At 45.9% G+C, this 20,027-nt stretch overlaps 1 protein-coding gene across 11 annotated transcripts in view; it reads right to left on the bottom strand.

Moving 5' to 3' along the window:
• Positions 1-423: 423 nt before the first annotated feature.
• The window catches only part of LOC147635996 (transcription factor UNE12-like), a 33,980-nt gene continuing 14,376 nt past the window's right edge, over positions 424-20,027 (bottom strand). For 7 of the 11 annotated variants that reach the window (XM_086801426.1, XM_086801435.1, XM_086801424.1 and 4 more), the window contains 3 exons: positions 2,691-2,756; positions 1,068-1,136; positions 424-927 (listed from right to left, as the gene is read on the bottom strand). In XM_086801426.1, coding sequence (XP_086657552.1) covers positions 688-927; positions 1,068-1,136; positions 2,691-2,756 — 375 coding nt within the window. In that variant the 3' untranslated portion in view covers positions 424-687. The remainder of the gene's footprint in view (positions 928-1,067; positions 1,137-2,690; positions 2,757-20,027) is intronic. The other 4 variants (XM_086801430.1, XM_086801436.1, XM_086801429.1 and 1 more) reach the window with 1 other exon arrangement.

Here is a 20,027-nt window from a genome sequence, read left to right as displayed (position 1 = left end):
CTTTAGCACATATTTGCATGACTCATGTGGTATCCTTAGGTTAATCACATAGGGATAAACTATAAACCATATCAAGCAGTATTAGATTTTTTAAGAGAACAGATTTTCTCTTTTGGCTGTGCCACATGCTGCATGCTCATTGACGTCATCATCTTGAGCAATGATGTAGACCCTTGTTTTGATGACACAATTACTACAAAAAATGCTTTTTGCAATGGAGTCACGTGATAGCTTCCTTCTTCAACCTAGATCCTCAGGCTTAATTTTCACGCTAGTTTGGGAGATATTACTACCTACCTACATACATGCATACATCCATACACATACCATACATGCACAATACACCCCATACTTGTGTCTCTGGAGCAGCTAGTCTTCTTTACAACTGGTTGCTACAGGTTGAAATGCCTTAGCCAGCAGAGATTTTCAAAATATGAGGTTATGCTTCTTTTCTTTTTACTTTCAATATATCACATTTAGCCAGAATTACATGCTCTCTTGAACCCCTACTTATAATTTTTATACTCTAGATGTTCTAAAAAGTATGGTGAATGATTCAAAGGACAAATTTATGAACAGGAGTTCCTCATCCCTACAAGGGCAGTAAATTGGACTGGCAAGAGATTCCCCTTCCATCCCTCATGGACCCTGCAGACAGGCATGGAGCTGTGTTGGAACCAGCCCAAGTCAGTCTGTTGCACTAGTATATCCTGTTGAATGCATAGCATCCTTGCTTGAAATCGCTGTTGCCAAGGAGATAGGCATAAGGCACATCCCTTTGGTTTGAAGGAACCGCATGGCCGAGCCCATATCCGTCTCCATCAGCTTTGCAACTTCTTCTTCAGTCACAGACATGTTGTAGTCTTGCAAAGCACCTGTAGCCCCACCGATACTCGGAAGCATAGCTGCTTCAAAACTGCTGTGCCCCTACGAACATATACAGGATGCAAATTGACTATCAAAAACACCTTTCCCTCTAAAATAAGGAGTAAAGAGTCATTAACATATTACTAGCAAGATCATGGGGGCCTAAGGTAGATTCGCAGAGGTTGTTTCAAAGCAATTACCTCTGCAGAAACATCTGCAACAAGAGGTGCAACAGCACCTGTGCCACCCAACCTACTCATACTTAACACCTGAATAGCAAAGATGAGACAATGAGTCAGTGACAAATTTATGGCTCCAAATTTGTTTCCACCAAAGTAAATAAACACAAAAACAAAAGAGATATGATTGCACTGTGATAACCTATCAAACTATAAAGGTGAAAGGCCCCGGGATGTAATGAGTTATAGAAGCCTGTGGTCACTAGGTGTTTGGTGTTTGAAGTGAACTTTGCCTGACATGCTGGGTCCAAGAACTTTAAAAAACAAACTGAAAGATCAGGGGGGCCTTCATGGACATTGGATGGCGACCCTAGGAGGAAGATCAGATATCAAGGGGAGACCACACCATCTGATCGCATGGAAGACCTTAATCAAGGAAGGTTAGTCACGACAAAGGTGCAGTAAAGCAGCTGCGCACTCCTGCATAGCACGCAAGGTTCCCTGTCAAGCAGCCACGGACAACATCTGTCCATAAGGTGCTGATAGTCTCTGCCGGAGTCACCTCTATAATTTCCATGCTGTATAATTTCCCTGCCTTAAGGTGGGTGGCAAAACCACTCTCAGAAAAGGGAGTGATGAAGCTAATGACAAAAGTGTTTCTCTGTTCGAGTCTATGGGCAGCATTCTAAGGCCGTGCTAGACCCCGCCTTGAAAAACAAAAAAAAAAAAAGCATACCTTCCACTTGTGCCATGCAGTAAGGCTGCTGATCATCTTTTCACCTGGAGTCCTGCACCAGGGAGGGATTCCAAGGTGCTGAAGGGACATTTCCAACCTCTAAGACCCCATGGTACAAATGCATATCCAAGTGTATTGTGTATCATCATGCTGGTGCCATTGGTGGGACCCAGGCACCACCCAATGAGATGAAACATGTGTAGGGGCTGCCGTGCTTACACAAGCAAAATACCCTTTGCCATACCTATGGTGCGGTTGGGCAGTACAATTTAGACTCTCTCAGTGCACCGCATCTACAAGTAACCAGTCTATCCAAAATTTCGCCCTGATGCATGCTAACTAGGCAATCCAGCCTTTGAGACTTGAGCATTACTTTCACCTCTAATACCGAATGATTGTAGTTGACCAACCCAATTACCACGTCAATGGCCTTAAACTAAAAGCTAGACACATCAGAATCTAACGAATCTAAATCAGTTAGCACAAGAGTCCAGACACATGGAGTATTTTGCATCGTTTGTGTTCTGAAGCAGTGGAATCCTTACTTCGAAGTACAGAACTTCATTGGAGCTTTTGGGTTTGCCTAACATCCACCACGGGTTGAGAGAGAGAGAGAGAGAGAGAGAGAGAGAGAGCTGATTCTTATAACATCATACCCAAGCCAGCAGACCACATATGATCCATATGACAGCACCAGAGTGAAGGGAATTGGATCTCTCAATTAGAAGCCCCATACGTAAACTACTCCAGCACTCCACACAAAGTCCTTTAACACGATAGCCAAGTTACAGACCACATATGATCCATATGACCGCACTGAAGTGCAGGGAATGGGACTTGAACCCTTGATTGAGCCCGATATGCAACCTTCCCACCCCCCAACACACACACACACACAGGTACCTTACCTTTACTTGCAATTGCAAAAATTTTACGTATTCAATAATGTCATCCAACAGAGATGCTTTGTCTGCCTGCATGATTCAAGAAATGCAGCATTCAAACATGTCAAGTCAACAAATTTTGCTGAATGAATCAAAACCAAAACTTTCCAACAATGCATACTCCTAAGTACCACTAGCTTCATAGGACATGTACTTAAAAATGTCAAATCAAATTTTTGAATCAAAGCCAAAACTTGATAGCATGGCATGTATATTTTAAATACCATTAGCATGCAAATAGATGTATATTCGTTGCATGATGTAACATGGGTGCCTGTGGAAGCGTGTTTATGAATCAGTTGATTGTGATTAGCACCTAATCAAAGCCTTGAACCCATGCACAAATTGCTTCTTCTTCATGCTCAATACACGGTACACAGAGATGACCTAATCTACCATGTATTACTAACATGAAGTGTATACGATGCTGAATAGGGATACTCAATGGTAGCTGTAAGGTTCCCCCCTTCCACAAATAGGAGAAACACTTAAGATAGTCCACTAAGTCTTATCTTGGGAAAAATTTCCTATTCATCGACACCTTGATCATACAGAGATTCAAGGATACGATTCATAGGTAAGACCTAGTTCTATCCCGCAGGGGAAACGTAGTCTTCTAAAAATCAAATCACCCATAGGGTAATTGATCATAATTTGGGCAACTACTAGTCTTGATTCCTAGAGAACGCTTTTTTCCTCATCCATGCAAGGCACAACCGCTGGCCTAGTCTTCTAGAATAGAATTGCTCGAGAACCTATTTATCTAACGTAGGGCTTTCACTTAATATGTTGGAAAGCTACCTGACTAATCGGGTCCACCCGTCCGTAGGATGGTGCCATCGGGGCATTCCATCCTCCCACTTTCCACCCTACTCACGCGTCAATTTGTTTTCTAATTAATCCTACCACACTGTTTGACATAAATAAACATGTTCCTTAATTAAAGCCCTTTTCACAAGGTTTGTTAAAACAACCTTTTTTCACAATACAATAATGCCAAAGACAAAGTTTAAACATGAATCAATTTCATACAAGCCAAACTGGCTCTCTTATTCTTTTCCTTTATACCGTCGATAATCTAGAATTCGGCCTTCCAGCCTCTACATGCTGGGGAAAACCCTACGGGACCATACACCTCATCGTCGGCCGCTGGCGAGGACTCAAGCCGGCCTGTCGTCCTCTCAGGCTCCATCGCTCGATCCTCCCGCCCCTCAAAGGGATGTCTGCGCACTAGGGTGGGCTAATTCACCGCACTAGCCTGGGCCCTCAGAACTAGACAGCATCATAATCACTCGCCTCAATCGGCAAACCTCATTATCCCAATGGTATGAGGGATACCATGGGCCAACTCCGGGCCTTACTAACATCTCCGCCGTCCGGCTATACAAGCACAAGAACAGGGCAGCGTCAAGGCAGGGAGAAGTTGTACCTGTACCTTAATTTAACCAAGATAACAATCCATTTTAATCAGCAAATTATTTCGACCATAACTCTCTGATAAAAACTCAGAATATAGTCGTATAACCGGTCAAAAGAACGGGAAGGCATCTGGTCTACAAGCCAACGCGGGCAGAATAGGCAAAAACGTCTGTATATAGCCACAAACGCGCCATCTTTAGAAACGCGTTGTTTTTTCACATTTTTAGTATGCATGGACTCTAAATGTGTAAAAGTACTCTAAATATGACCTCTTATCACCTAAACTCGAAATTCTATTTTTGGGAATACTTATCTCTTAATAGAACTATTCTTATTTTCTTATTTCTTTTAGGATTTTTTGAGCTAATATTTTTATTCTAACACTTTCCTAATGTTTCTAGCCTTGTTGTCTCACTCTTCTCTAATTACACTCTCTTTCCTTATTGAATTCTATATTAAAAGAGACACATACATACATGGCTTGGGAGGGACCTTACAATCTCCCCCACTTAAAAGATTCGAGATGTCCTCATCTCGCGAGCTGGGGTAGTAAATTCTCCTGTCTCTTTCAAAGTGGTGTCCCCACTAGGTAAAAATCTTCTTTTATCTAAATATTGTTCTTAAAGATTCGTTTATTTCATGTGCTTGGCTCGTTTTGTTGTGCCTCCAAAAGGTCTTTATTATTCTAATTTCATGCATCCATATACCTCTCATATGCTATGAACCTTCGAATTCCTTATTCTATACGCCCATGTAATATGGTACTTAACAAATTGTCATGGAGAAACGTAAGGGAATCAATCCTTTACGCAATCTAACCTATGATAGTAATTTCATAATCTTAGTACCGTCTTTTAGAATACCTCTATTCATCATGCACATTACTTCACATGAATCTTGCACCAATCCTCTTCTATTTACTCATAGAAATACTTGTTGAATTCGGTTATCTTTAATTCTGCTATCCCTATTTCTTGACCTAATTTTTGCTCTAGCTCATGATTCCTTGTAGCCAGGGGTGGGCTTGACGTTCCTCTTGAATTAGGGGACCTCTTCTTGATTAACATGAAAGGACTCATGTCCTTCTCGACACTTTCTATATAAAAAAAACTTTATCACAGTCTCTGGCTATAATTATGGCTTCTGGAATAGGGGATGGTTTTACATTCTTGATGAGGTTATTCAAAGGTAGATTAAGCTTCCAAATGAATTGATGGAGAAGAGTTACCTCATCCATGTAATATGCGGAAGCTTCGGAGAAGGATCGGTTCTTCAAAACTCAGAAATCAGCACTCTTTTCGCGACGGAATTAACGCACAAAACTGAAAGACGATGTGCAGAAAATAGAGAGAGAAGGGGGAGATGGAGAGGACACAGTATTGGGTCCCAATTACCCTCTGTAGGGCCCCCACCACGGATGGTGTATTTGCTTTATTAGAATGATGTAAATCTGAAACAAATACAAAGTACTTGACCTTTTCTTGGCTGGAAAACCTGCCCTTGACCTTCAGTCCTTCACCCCTTAGCTTTAGCAAACCCTTGGCTGTCCTGGCCCTTGAATGCTTGAGGCTCTTGGTGAATTGTGAGATGACTACAATGAATTATGGGCTGGGGTATTTATACCCCTCCCTTCATGCAGTCGGCTGGTTTCAGGAAGCACCCACGACTGAGTTTCATCATTAAATTGTGTTCACACTTTAATAAAGTGTTTTCACACTTGTTTAGACCCTGTCCAGCCTGCGCATGACTCTGGGCAGGCCGCCTGCTGTTCTAGGGTTTTACCCTCTGTCGGCTGCCTGTCCAGAGGTTCTGGAGCTGGCCGACTGACCCTCCAGCCCTTGCCTTGGCTGGTGGGCAATATCTTGGGCCCTCCTGGCCCCTTGGGGGTGGTTCTATACCTCCCCCATGCCCATACTAAGTATGCCAATGCAAAACCTTGCCCTGGGGTAGCCCTATGGGCTGGCCCCATCTCTACATGCAAACTACATGCCTACAGAGGCCTGGCATCCAGTTGCAAACCAGATACTCAGCACATCTGACATCATTCCAGAGGGAGACTCACAGCGTGGACTGGCACTGCTTCATGTGCAGGACAATGCACACCTGACCTTGGACTCATGTGCAGGACAATGCACACCTGACCTCGGACGACTGAGATGGATCCCTGGTTGACTCGTCCCGGACTGGGCTCACATGGGACCAGTTCACCATCCCAGGTCCTGCACCTTCTGTACAGAAATGTCTACGTGGCATCCAAGTGCGGGATGCACGTGACATCCCCTTCTGCTTAACTTGACGGAAGCTGCATAGCCTCCAAATAATCCGTCAATAAAGCCGGATAGTCTTCGAAAAATTCTTTGTCGAGCCATACCACTTCATGAGTTCCTCGGTCCTGAAACTTCGTGAGGAACTGTCGTAGTCTTCGGCCTGAGCCATGCTTGAAACGGTGCAGAAGGATCTGTTCTGGAACCATTACTTCTGCTTCATCAATGATGTCTGGTTCCGCTTCGTCTTTGACCTCTGAAGGGGGTGGACCTGCATATGGCTTTAACCAACTGACATGAAATACATCGTGCATAGTCCAACTCGGAGGTAGCTTTAACTGCATAGACACCTCATTAATCTTTTTCCGGATGGGGAATGGTCCGAAGCTCCTAAAAGACAACTTTGGGCATCGCTTGCCCACCTGCTTTAATCTTTGCTTCATAATCCGAAGATATACCCAATCTCCTTCCGAAAACTTCATGTCCCTTCGGTCTTTATTGGCCTGTCGAGTGTAGGCCTCTTGCGCTTTAGCCAACCTGTCTTTGACGGACTCTAGGATCTCCTGGTAAGACTCCGTCACTCTGTTCGCCTCCGGTACTGAAGACGAGGTCCTGGTTAACAACGACTGGAAAGGCCTTCCAAACGCTGCCTCATATGGAGTCCTGCCAATAGCTGAAGAAAAAGAGTCATTCAACACAGCTTGAACTAAAGGCAAAAACGATTCCCACTTACCTTGCTGATCGTGGACATAACACTTCAGCACATCAAAGGCCAACTGGTTGTATATCTCTGTCTGGCCATCTCTCTGTGGGTGGAATGCACTGGAAAAATTCAACTTAGTACCAAAATTATCAAACAATGCCCTCCAAAAATGACTGGTAAACTTGGCATCTCGGTCTGACACTATGGTCCTAGGAATCCCACCAATCGGGTACCAATGCCGAATGAATAGCTGGGCAACATCCTCGGCAGTCACATTGGCCCTGCAAGGAATAAGCATCACAAATTTGCTGAACCTGTCAACAATAGTCAAACACTGTGTATTACGCTTACTCGGACTGGGAGGCAGATTTGTGACAAAGTCCATCGAAATGTCTTGGAAAGGACCCTCAGGAATTGGCAAAGGCTGTAACAACCCTATCTTCTTTCCACGAGGAGCTTTCACCTTTTGACAAATGTCACAGCGTTGTACATAAGTAAACACATCACGCCTCATCTTTGGCCAATAGTATTGCCGTTCTAATTTCTCCAGAGTCGAATTCATGCCCCTATGACCACCTGTAATGGCGTCATGGGCATCATGGAGAAGAGCTGCCCGGAATGATTTCATGACACATAGTCGGCCTTTGTAGTAAAGCCAACCATCGCGTATCAGAAAATGGCATGGTCCTGTGGCATCCAATGCCTGTTCCCACTGAGTACCGAATTCCTCGGAATCCGCGTACGTGTGCTTCATGTCTTCTAGTCCTGTACCAACAAGGTCTAGTCTAGTGGTCTGAATCCTTCCTGCTCAAAGCATCGGCCACTGGATTGGCCTTTCCTGGAAGGTACTCAATCATGCCACCAAACTGCTGGAATATCTGACTCCAACGGTGTTGTCGATCACTCCACTGTGCACTTGGCATTGTCTGAATCCAGCGCAATGCCTGATGGTCAGTGCGGACCTCGAAGTCACGGCCATACAGGAAATGTTTCCAATGTTTCAAGGCTTGAATGACTGCTAGGAGTTCACGATCATAGACTGAGTAATTCTTTTCGGCGGGCAGTAACTTACGAGACATGTAAGCTACTGGATGACCATTCTGTTGCAATACACCTCCAATTGCGATGTTACTCGCATCGGTGATCACTTGAAATGGTTCGTCCCACGAGGCAAGGGCTAGACAAGGCGCTTCTGACAAAGCCACCTTGAGGTTCTGGAATGCCTCCAACGCTAGTGGAGTCATTCGAATCTTTTGCCTCCTTGTTTTTACTCCCTTTAGCAGATCGGTGAGGTCCGCCGAGAGATCAGAAAACTTGTCAACGTGGGTGGAATATGCCTGGCATATACCAACAAATGATCTAATGTCATAAGCAGTCTGAGGTACTTCCCAGTTAACAATCTCGGCCACTTTAGCCGGATCAAGTCGAATGCCTTCGGCACTGATTATATATCCCAAGTAATGCACCTGGAACAGATAAAATTCTGACTTCTTTTCATTGACATAGAGCTCGTTGCTTTCCAGCAACCTAAGGACTTTCTCCACATCAATGTCATGCTGCTCAACTGTAGCTGAAAATATGAGTATGTCGTCCAGAAATATGAACACACACACTCCAATCAACTCCCGGAAAATACGCATCATCATGCGGTTAAATGTAGCTGGGGCGTTCGTCAAACCAAATGGCATGACCACAAATTCATAGTGGGCCCGTTATGTACGGAAAGCGGTCTTGGGGATGTCCCCCTCCACAATCCGAACCTGGTGGTACCCACTCTTTAAATCCAATTTAGAGAACACCTTAGCTCCATTCAGCCTCTCGAGAATATAGTCAATTCGAGGCATCGGGAATCTGCTCTTGATAGTCAGCTTGTTGAGTGCACGATAATCGACACACAACCGAGAAGACCCATCTTTCTTCTTGACAAATAAGATCGGTGCTGCAAACGGCGACACGCTGGGGCGGATGAAGCCAGCTTGCAACAATTCTTGGAGTTGGCGGTCCAACTCCGATTCCATTGCCTTAGAAAGGCGATACGGAAACTTGCTCGGGGGTTCCGAGCCTGGGAGGAGGTCAATCTTGTGATCCTCCGGTCTGGACGGGGGAAGCTGGGGAGGGAGACTGTCCCGAAGAAAAATCCTCTGGAACTTTTCATGGAGAACCGAGTACTTCTCGGAAGCACTGGCCACCGCCTGGGCTGTCTGGACGTAAATCATTGCACACTGTGCGCCTTTCCTGACTGCTCGCTTAGCCTGCAAGTGGCTTATGAGCGGAAAGTTTGGAATACCTGGCTCACACTTAATGGTCACAGGGGTGTTTGACACATTCCGATCGATCTGGAACGTGTGCTTGTCCCACTTGACATCAGGAAGGAACTTGTGAAACCACTGGATACCCAAAATTATGTCTGCTCCTACAAGAGGGGCAACCATAAAGTCACGCACAAACTCTATGCCCTGAATCACTAATTTAGCACCTAGAGCCTCATACTTGACGCTCGTTGTCATACCTGTGCTAAAACCCTCAACTTGTTTGTCCACCGGAGTGAGCTCGAAACGGGCACGCCTAGCGGCCTCTTCCGTGATCACATCCTCCGTGCTGCCGCTGTCAAACAAGACATAGACTCTCTGGCCACCTATGTAGCCAAAGGACTTGAGCAATTCGTTGCGCTCATACTCCTGGTCATGGGCGCCCTTCTGCTTATCTTCGAGCTCCCGGCTAATAATTGCTCCAACTGAAGCACCGGGGGTTGAAGAACTAGGGGTAGCCACTGGGGTCTGTGTGGGAGCTGTGCTCACCACGGAAGCTGTGGAGGCGGCGGCGGGCTTTGGAGGCTTCTTCGGACAATCCCGAGAAGTATGTCCTTTTGTGTGACAAAAGTAACATCTACCCTCCTTCCTGTACTGAGCAAGCTCCTCAGCACTCAACTTGCCACCTGTCTTGCCTGCCTCCGCTTTCTGGTCTGGAGTAAGCTTAGACGCATTGTTCGAGTTCTTGGAGCCAGAGGCTCCCGGGCTCTGTCCTGGGGAAGACCCCATCTGGTTCTGGCTTTTGCCCCCCGAGGTGTTAGCCTTGGGAGAAGCCGGCTGGGAAGTCTTGGGCTTGCCACCATTGTGTTTCATTTCTGCACTCTGCGCAAGCGAGAGTGCGTCCTCAAAGGTGGCTGGTCTAAACATACGCACCTCCCATTGGATTTGCGTGTCCAGGCCATACAAAAACTGCCCTTTCTTGTCCGCATCAGATAAGCCTAATTGTAGACACAAGGTCGAAATTCTATTGGCAAACTGAAGGACTGGTTGCGCATTCTGACGCGCACCCCTGAACTCGTCTTCGAGTCGCTCAAGGTAGTGGGGCGGTAAAAACCGCTGCTTAAGGTCACGGACGAACTCGTCCCACCCATAAGCTGCCATACCTGATCTGGTGTGGGCATGAGCCCACTGAGTCCACCAAGGAATGGCCTCACCTTCCAAATACCAACTGGCTAAGATCACTTTGTCAATATCTGTTTTCCTAACTGCGGCAAAGTAAGCTTCAAATTGATGTAACCATGAATACAAAGTAGTGGGATCGAGTTTACCATTATACTTACTGAAGTTCATTTTCTCGGGAAAATGATTCGAGGGCGCCGCCGGTGTCAATCTGGCGTCCAAAGCTCGGAGGTAACGCTCGTGTTCCACTCGTCGCATGGCTTCGTCTTCTCGTTGTCGAATCTCCAATGCCCGTATCTGCATCTCAAGCAAGGAGCTTGACTGCGGCTGTGACCCCTCGAGAGGGTCCCTGTGACGAGGATCTGGTATCTGGGGTACGGAAGGAGAGGGAGGAGGAGATGGAAAACGCGACGCTAGAGAGCGAGAACGCTCCTCCAGAGCCAAAATCCGCGCCTTCTGCTCGTCCAACTTGGTTGTCTGGTCTGCGATTGCTCGCATCATCCTGCTGGAACATGTCTTGTACACTCAAGCCGGGTGCCCTAGCTGGGCTGCCTGGTGCACTCTGGTCCCATGGTTCTGGTTCTCTCTCGTCGCCGAAGTTCGCCATAGCGGGAAAATGCAGTTCCTTTCCGGAACGCAATCTGACCATCCACTACCTGTGTGGGAGACTTCCGGAGGCTTCCGGAGGCTAAAAACCAACCGTCCTTCGAGGGACAGGAGTCACTCCGAAAGGGGTAGTCCACCGGCGTCTAAAAACCAACCACACGAGCGAAAAATTTTCTGGTTTTCTTTGCTGAATCTTCGTCCTTGAAGTAGGCTCTGATACCACTGTAATATGCGGAAGCTTCGGAGAAGGATCGGTACTTCAAAACTCAGAAATCAGCACTCTTTTCGCGACGGAATTAACGCACAAAATTGAAAGACGATGTGCAGAAAATAGAGAGAGAAGGGGGAGATGGAGAGGACACAGTATTGGGTCCCAATTACCCTCTGTAGGGCCCCCACCACGGATGGTGTATTTGCTTTATTAGAATGATGTAAATCTGAAACAAATACAAAGTACTTGACCTTTTCTTGGCTGGAAAACCTGCCCTTGACCTTCAGTCCTTCACCCCTTAGCTTTAGCAAACCCTTGGCTGTCCTGGCCCTTGAATGCTTGAGGCTCTTGGTGAATTGTGAGATGACTACAATGAATTATGGGCTGGGGTATTTATACCCCTCCCTTCATGCAGTCGGCTAGTTTCAGGAAGCACCCACGACTGAGTTTCATCATTAAATTGTGTTCACACTTTAATAAAGTGTTTTCACACTTGTTTAGACCCTGTCCAGCCTGCGCATGACTCTGGGCAGCACCCTGGCTGCTGGACATGCTGCGCAGAGGTGTGGGACTGCCCCCCACACCTGGCCGCCTGCTGTTCTAGGGTTTTACCCTCTGTCGGCTGCCTGTCCAGAGGCTCTGGAGCTGGCCGACTGACCCTCCAGCCCTTGCCTTGGCTGGTGGGCAATATCTTGGGCCCTCCTGGCCCCTTGGGGGTGGTTCTATACCTCCCCCATGCCCATACTAAGTATGCCAATGCAAAACCTTGCCCTGGGGTAGCCCTATGGGCTGGCCCCATCTCTACATGCAAACTACATGCCTACAGAGGCCTGGCATCCAGTTGCAAACCAGATACTCAGCACATCTGACATCATTCCAGAGGGAGACTCACAGCGCGGACTGGCACTGCTTCATGTGCAGGACAATGCACACCTGACCTTGGACTCATGTGCAGGACAATGCACACCTGACCTCGGACGACTGAGATGGATCCCTGGTTGACTCGTCCCGGACTGGGCTCACATGGGACCAGTTCACCATCCCAGGTCCTGCACCTTCTGTACAGAAATGTCTACGTGGCATCCAAGTGCGGGATGCACGTGACAATCCATCTCTGGAGCAAATCGGAGAAGTTTAACAAAAGTTTGGTGGTATTCTTTTAGGGTCTTCCTTTCTTGGGTTAGCTCTCCAAAAATTCATTCATTTTATCCTCTCAAAATCCTAGAGGACAAAATCTTTCACGAAGGTGTAATTTCATGGCATCTTATATAACTGATTCTAGCTCCAGTGGTTAGATTGACAACAATGCTTCTAACTTTTTAGCTCCAATGGTTAGATTGACAACAATGCTTCTAACTAATTTGGCATTTCTTACGATTTTTAGACGCGAGCAAGGGTGAGCTTGCTTCTTTCATTGTATCCATGAAAAGCTCAAAACTATCAAATACTTATCATAGCATCACATCTAAAGGCACTCTGGATTAATATATATGAGATCTTCATTTTTTGAGAATTACACATCTGGTGCCTTGGAATTGACACATCCAAAGATTATTTAACATGTCTCAGATGATTAGTTTTTTTGAAAATTACACATCTAGTATCTTGGGATTAACACATCTAAGAGCATGATCCTCTGGGAATTACACATCCGAAGTTAGACCCATGTTTGTCTGAGATGGGTTCAAGATCTTGGATAATCGTCCTAGTGTAAAGCATCCAATGGATGGCATTCACACGTCAACTACTCAAATCTTAATGGAGTTATAATCTGAATAATTTATAATATGCGAACTAATGAGATATATCCTGGAAATGTCTCTAAACAAAGTTTTGGTCTATTCTTCTATTCAGTCTCTCACTAGTTTCTTAATTTGATCACCCTATGTTTTCCTCACAAAAGGTTTTCTCCCCAATCTCATTTCTCAAATTTATTGTACAAATATCTTGCGTGTGCACCCCCAAGATACAAGCACAATTTCATAAGATGATTGTCTCAACATGTGAGGATATTCAAATCACTTCTATGGCCAGTAGAGATGATTGATTCGTCCTCATATGATAAACAATCACTTGTTTTAATCCCTTGACAGTTAACCTTTGAAAAACAAATCCTAGGAACTAAGATCGGCTCTGATACCACTTGTAAGGTTCTCCCCTTCCACAAATAGGAAAAACACTTAAGATAGTCCACTAAGTCTTATCTTGGGAAAAATTTCCTATTCATCGACACCTTGATCATACAGAGATTCAAGGATACGATTCATAGGTAAGACCTAGTTCTATCCCGCACAGGGGAAACGTAGTCTTCTAAAAATCAAATCACCCATAGGGTAATTGATCATAATTTGGGCAACTACTAGTCTTGATTCCTAGAGACAACGCTTTTTTCCTCATCCATGCGAGGCACAGCCGCTGGCCTAGTCTTCTAGAATAGAATTGCTCGAGAACCTATTTCTCTAACGTAGGGCTTTCACTTAATATGTTGGAAAGCTACCCGACTAATCGGGTCCACCCGTCCGTAGGATGGTGCCATCGGGGCATTCCATCCTCCCACTTTCCACCCTACTCACGCGTCAATTTATTTTCTAATTAATCCTACCACACTATTTGACATAAATAAACATGTTCCTTAATTAAAGCCCTTTTCACAAGGTTTGTTAAAACAACCTTTTTTCACAATACAATAATGCCAAAGACAAAGTTTAAACATGAATCAATTTCATACAAGCCAAACTGGCTCTCTTATTCTTTTCCTTTATACCGCCGATGATCTAGAATTCGGCCTTCCAGCCTCTACATGCTAGGCAAAACCCTACGGAACCATACACCTCATCGTCGGCCGCTGGCGAGGACTCAAGCCGGCCTGTCGCCCTCTCAGGCTCCATCGCTCGATCCCTCCGTCCCTCAGAGGGATGTCTGCGCACTAGGGTGGGCTAATTCACCGCACTAGCCTGGGCCCTCAGAACTAGGCAGCATCATAATCACTCGCCTCAATCGGCAAACCTCATTATCCCAATGGTATGAGGGATACCATGGGCCAACTCCGGGCCTTACTAACATCTCCGCCGTCCGGCTATACAAGCACAAGAACGGGGCAGCGTCAAGGCAGGGAGAAGTTGTACCTGTACCTTAATTTAACCAAGATAACAATCCATTTACTCACTAAACCATAGGACTAGAATCCATGTTACCTTCTTAAGAAAACAATCCTTTTCTCACACAGATTTTAGCATTTCAATTTGAGATTGTGATAAGACATTCTTTATTAAGGCATATGCTGTTATTTAAAAGAATACAAACTTTAAATGGTAAATCAATCAAATAGATCACTGTAACAATCAATAGAGAAGCCGGGGCCATACCTCAACCCCTAAGAATGATATGTAATTGAAAAACAAAATATGTATATACCTTATAGAAATTTGTCGTTTATCGTTGTCTTTGCTCGTATTAACAAGAGCTTTAGAACTTGACATATGAGAATAGAGTCTTCTAATACCTTGTCTTTTGATTGAAATCATCCAACCAATAATCTCCAAGCTTTATCTCTTCTTACTCGTACTGTGACTCTTCTCTCTTTCTAAGGTCTATGGCAAAATAGCCTTCTCTTACAGGACTACGGCATACTATTCTTTCTCTAAAAGAAAAGCTATGGAGTTTAGGTCTCTTCCTCCAAAAGACCATAGCAATCTAAGCTTATTTTCTGAGATATTAGATAAGAATGAAGGGATATATACATCTCAAACTCTAGGATTACCTTGAGGCTACTTGCTGCCTTCTCACAGTTTTCTCTATGTAGAGACTCTGACAGAAACAGCAAATTGTTTCGACCATAACTCTCTGATAAAAACTCAGAATATAGTCGTATAACCAGTCAAAAGAACGGGAAGGCATCTGGTCTACAAGCCAACACGGGCAGAATAGACAAAAACGTCTGTATATAGCCACAAACGCGCCATCTTTAGAAACGCGTTGTTTTTCCACATTTTTAGTATGCATGGACTCTAAATGTGTAAAAGTACTCTAAATATGACCTCTTATCACCTAAACTCGAAATTCTATTTTTGGAAATACTTATCTCTTAATAGAACTATTCTTATTTTCTTATTTCTTTTAGGATTTTTTGAGCTAATATTTTTATTCTAACACTTTCCTAATGTTTCTAGCCTTGTTGTCTCACTCTTCTCTAATTACACTCTCTTTCCTTATTGAATTCTATATTAAAAGAGACACATACATACATGGCTTGGGAGGGACCTTACAGTAGCACTGTTCCTAAGTTCTCAATTGTTGAATATGTTTAGTGGCAATGTGTATGAACCTTCCCTTCAGCAAAATTTGTGTGTATGACCACACCCCATGTGCGTAAGTGTGTTCATAAGTGTGTGAACACACCCTAGTATTATCTAGGTTTTATCTTTTGTGTGCTGTAGACCTTTTATTTTTGTATGGTCCTCACGACCATATCTTTTGTCCTTCAAAGGCTATTTAATAGCCACCCATCTAATGATAATGTGTGCATCTTGAAGTAATTTGTGTCCACGACTCCCTTCACTCTCTCTCTTGGTGTCGACTCTCCCCTTCTCTCTCCTACGTTGTCTCCTCGCCACCCCCTTTGTTCGCCAACAGTAGACCTGCATCTCTTGCTAGTATCCCTCTGCTTGCTGCTCACAATGGCAAATCAATAGTCAACAAAACGACCCTAGCTCGATGTTTCGGCACACACGGTAGCAATCAAGATAACGGGATGATGGATCAGTTGAGCGACTCAGAGCCTCCGTGTGCCCTCTACTGCCTTTTGTCCGGATTCTCTGCACCCATCTGCTGCTGTCATTGTGCTCTGCACTCCTGTCCTGCATGCACAACCTGCCCGACTGTGTCACTGCTGCCACCACCTCAGGGCCCACTCCACCCATTCGCCATGCCATCAGCCTGTTCTGTAGCAATCAAGATAATGGGATCAGTTGAGCGACTCGGAGCCTCCCTGCATGCTCTCTACTGCCTTTTGTACGGCTTCTCTGCACCCACCTGCTGCTGTTGTGCTCTGCACTGCTGGTGTCCTGCACGCACCACCCACCTGCCGCCAATGTGCCCGACGCCGTCACTGCTGCCGCCACCTCAGAGCCCTGCTCTGCTCATTCGCCACGCCATCAGTCGGTTCTCACCACCACCGGCCGGTGGAACTACTGCGCACTGAAATGCCGCCGCCGGCTCCCTAGATGGTTCGCCCCTGCAGTGGGCGACGCTAGTGCATACCCAGCCACCAAACACCCGCTACCACCCAGTCCGCCATCTCTGCTCTGCCGCCTGCAGCTCTAGACATGCGGCTGTTCCGCCACCTCGGCCACCTTCTGCCAGTGGCTCCGCTCTACTGGACACTACTTCAAGCGGCGCCACCACCTCCAGCAGCGGAAGCAGAAGAAAATGTTTTGGGCCTCCAGCATACACACAGTTCGGGACAAAGAGATTCTGCATCAGAATCTCTTTGTCCTGAGAGTTTGGGGTAAATATTAACATTCAGTTCATACATTTACCTCTGCTTATCTTTTGGCTGAGGGAGTATTGAATTAAAATAGGATTTTACATTCTGTTGCACCATTCCAGAGTTTATTAACTCATTCAGTAACTCAGCCTCCAAGTACACTCAGGAGATCTCAGTGCGATTCTAGCAATCCATCTTCGAGCACTTCAGTTTCTAGGTGCTCTCACCCTTCTTCAGTAACTTTCAGTACCCTCAGTTCTCTCAGCTTCCTAAGCACTGTCAGGTGCATCCCGCACTTGGATGCCACGCGGACATATCACTACAGGCAGGTGCAGGACATGGAGCAGAAACTGGTCCCTTGTGAGCCTCAATCCGGGACTAGGGTTCCACTCTAAGCATCCAAGGTCAGGTGTACGAGTCCCATACATGGTCTTGGTCAAGTGTGCAAGTCCTACACATGAAACAGTAACGGTCCATGCTGTGAGTCACCTTCTGGAATGATGATAAGCGTTCCGGGTATTCAGCTTGTAGCCAGATGCCAGGCATCTGAGGAAGCATATAGTTGCATTTAGGAATGCATGTAGAGCAGGGCCATGGGACTACCCATGCTGCCCTACTCTTGGGCTACCATTGGGGCAGCCCATGGGCCATGGCATTGGCCCATAACAGCCCCCAAAAAGGGCTATTGCCGAGCCGGCCAGCCCAAGAAGGGGCCACACCTTGGTTGGCCAAGCCATAGGGCCTGGCAGCCAGTAGGCCAGCCCTAGAGGGGCTAATGGCTCTGTCGGCCATCCCTTAAAGACTGCACAGCCAGGCAGCCAGGCCATGCAGGGTCAGCTCAGCAAGCGGCCAGACCATGGGCAGCAGCAAGAGCAAGGCGGCCAACACATGGGAAAAGGCACCCATTATATGGCATTAAAAACAGGTCATGGGCAGCAAAATAAACAGGCCGACAGCTTTTAGAAACCACCGACCAGCATCTAGGATTAGTATAAAAGCATGGCTTAGCCAAGGTTTCATTCATCTCATCACGAAGTGCTGAAGTGTTCCAAGGTCCAGGACAGCCAAAGGGAGCATAACGCAAAGGTGAACTTGAAGGTCAAGAACCAGGTCATCTTCAGGCTGAAGGTTTACAGCCAAGGGAAGAGGGTATTTGGGACCCAATCGGGTGTACCGTCTTTATTGTGATTCTCCTCTCTGTCTCTCCCTCTCTCTTGCACTCTTACTTCTGCTACGTTGTGCAATCGTCACGAATCAAGGTGCTGAATATTCGTTATCTAAAGTATAATCCTGTCTATAAGCTTCCGCATGTTACAGTAGTATAAAAGCTTTTCCTTTTGGTAAAGAGATTCAGCCAAGAAGAAAAAGAAGATTTTTTTTTCCCCACTTGTCTGGTTGGTTTTTAGACACCAATTGCACTCCCATTCCAGTGTGACTCCTATCCCTTGAAGGACGGTTGGTTTATAGCCTCCAGAAGCAACCGGAAACGTCTCCCACATAGAGTGAATGGTATTGTTGTGATCGGGGAAAATCTTGACCGCTACATTATGGCGAATTCCGACGATGAGACATCATGAGAGAGAACACCAGATCCCAACAGAAACTGTTTCTTTGAAGGTGATTGCTTCCAGAAGCCAAGTACTAACATCTTGGACTTCCCTGCACAAGTGGATTCTTCCACAATCAAGGGAGTTTGCATACTTTGTGTGGGTGATTATGGCTTCCGAGATTCTTGGATTTCTTACAGCTAAGGACCGGTTGGATGGCACCAACTTTAGCCTGTGGAGTTTTATCCTCCGTAATATCCCGGTCGCCAAAGATCTTTGGGGGATTGTCTCGATGGTAGTGAGCCTCCACCATCCCGTCTAGTTCCCAAACTAGCCAACTACTCCCACAGAGATCAGTAGCAGAGGCAGTTGCAAGCGCAACGGGAGCCCCCTCTCAAGAATCCCTTCAAACCCAAGACCAACCAGCAGTGGGATGCTCAAGATGCACAGGCCCTTGCCATCATCTCCCTCTCAGCAATCAAATGTACCACATCACGCACATCCGCCGGTCTTGTAAAACATCTTAGGTTGCATGGCAAGTTTTGGAGTCTATGTACCAGGCTCACAAAACGAAGCTCGGGTGATGTACCTCAAGCATGAGATAGATAACACTTGCATGGATGAAGGTACATTAGCCATCGATTATTTGACCAAGATCAAAGACCTCAAGGAAGAGCTGCTCAACATCAACGAAGTGGTTTCAAATCGAGAGTTGGTCAACACTGCTCTCAGTTCACTCCTGCCATCCTAACAAAGCTTTCGTACCTATGAATTTCTCACTGAGAAGAGGTAGGTACAAAGAAAAATGTCATGTGCACCCATGCATTGTGGTACAAGGTGACACACTGGCTCATCAACAGTGCAAGAAACATGTACGGAAGTAGTACCTTGATAGGATATTTTGTCGTATACTGTGAGCCCTTGTCCAAGACATGTCGGGCACAAGCTACGTAGGTCAGTCTCCCAACCATAGAGAACTATCAGGTCGATGTCAGGTCAGTCCTCTTAACCCACTTTGGAGAATTCAGCAAGAAGTCCTCACGTAGGTGCATGTAGATGTCGGCCTTAAGAGTAGAATGCATCAGTGGCATGTTAGTTGCATTCATGTAGCAGGGGCCAGCCCTAAGGCCTAAGGCCAACCCAAGGAGGGGAAGCCTTGCAAAAGGTATTAAATACCTTTAGCCACCAACCAGACCTCAGCCCTCGAAAGGGCCTGGGCAGCAATCGGCCAGGCCAGACAGTAGGTGGCCAGGGCTGACTACAGTCGGCCAACAACGAGACAAGCCCGCAACCCAATTTCAGCATTTAATGCTAATGGACCCAATCATGGCAGAAAATAAACAGGCCGATAGCAAGGTAAATCAACCGACTTGCTCCATGTGGACATATATAACGGTGACCCAGCCTCAATCCAAAAATCATCAGATAAAAATCCAAGTTATCAACAGCATTCAAGCATGTGTGCTTAGGCAACCAGCCTTTGCATACTTTCAGCATTCCTTTGTGCTTTCAAGCCCAAGGCATCCGAAGCTCAATCTCTTCCCAGAGTTCTCAGCACACCAACCCTTAGTCTCGGGCCGGTGTGTATTCTCTTCAACGATAGCTTCACAGTCGCCTACAGCTTATGCATAGTTCTGC

Source organism: Cibotium barometz, chromosome 8 (genome assembly GCF_041138505.1).
Source record: "Cibotium barometz isolate CiBa-2024 chromosome 8, ASM4113850v1, whole genome shotgun sequence".
NCBI lineage: Eukaryota > Viridiplantae > Streptophyta > Polypodiopsida > Cyatheales > Cibotiaceae > Cibotium > Cibotium barometz.
Note: the sequence above shows the minus strand (reverse complement) of the source record. Positions and strands in the feature narration are given on the sequence as shown.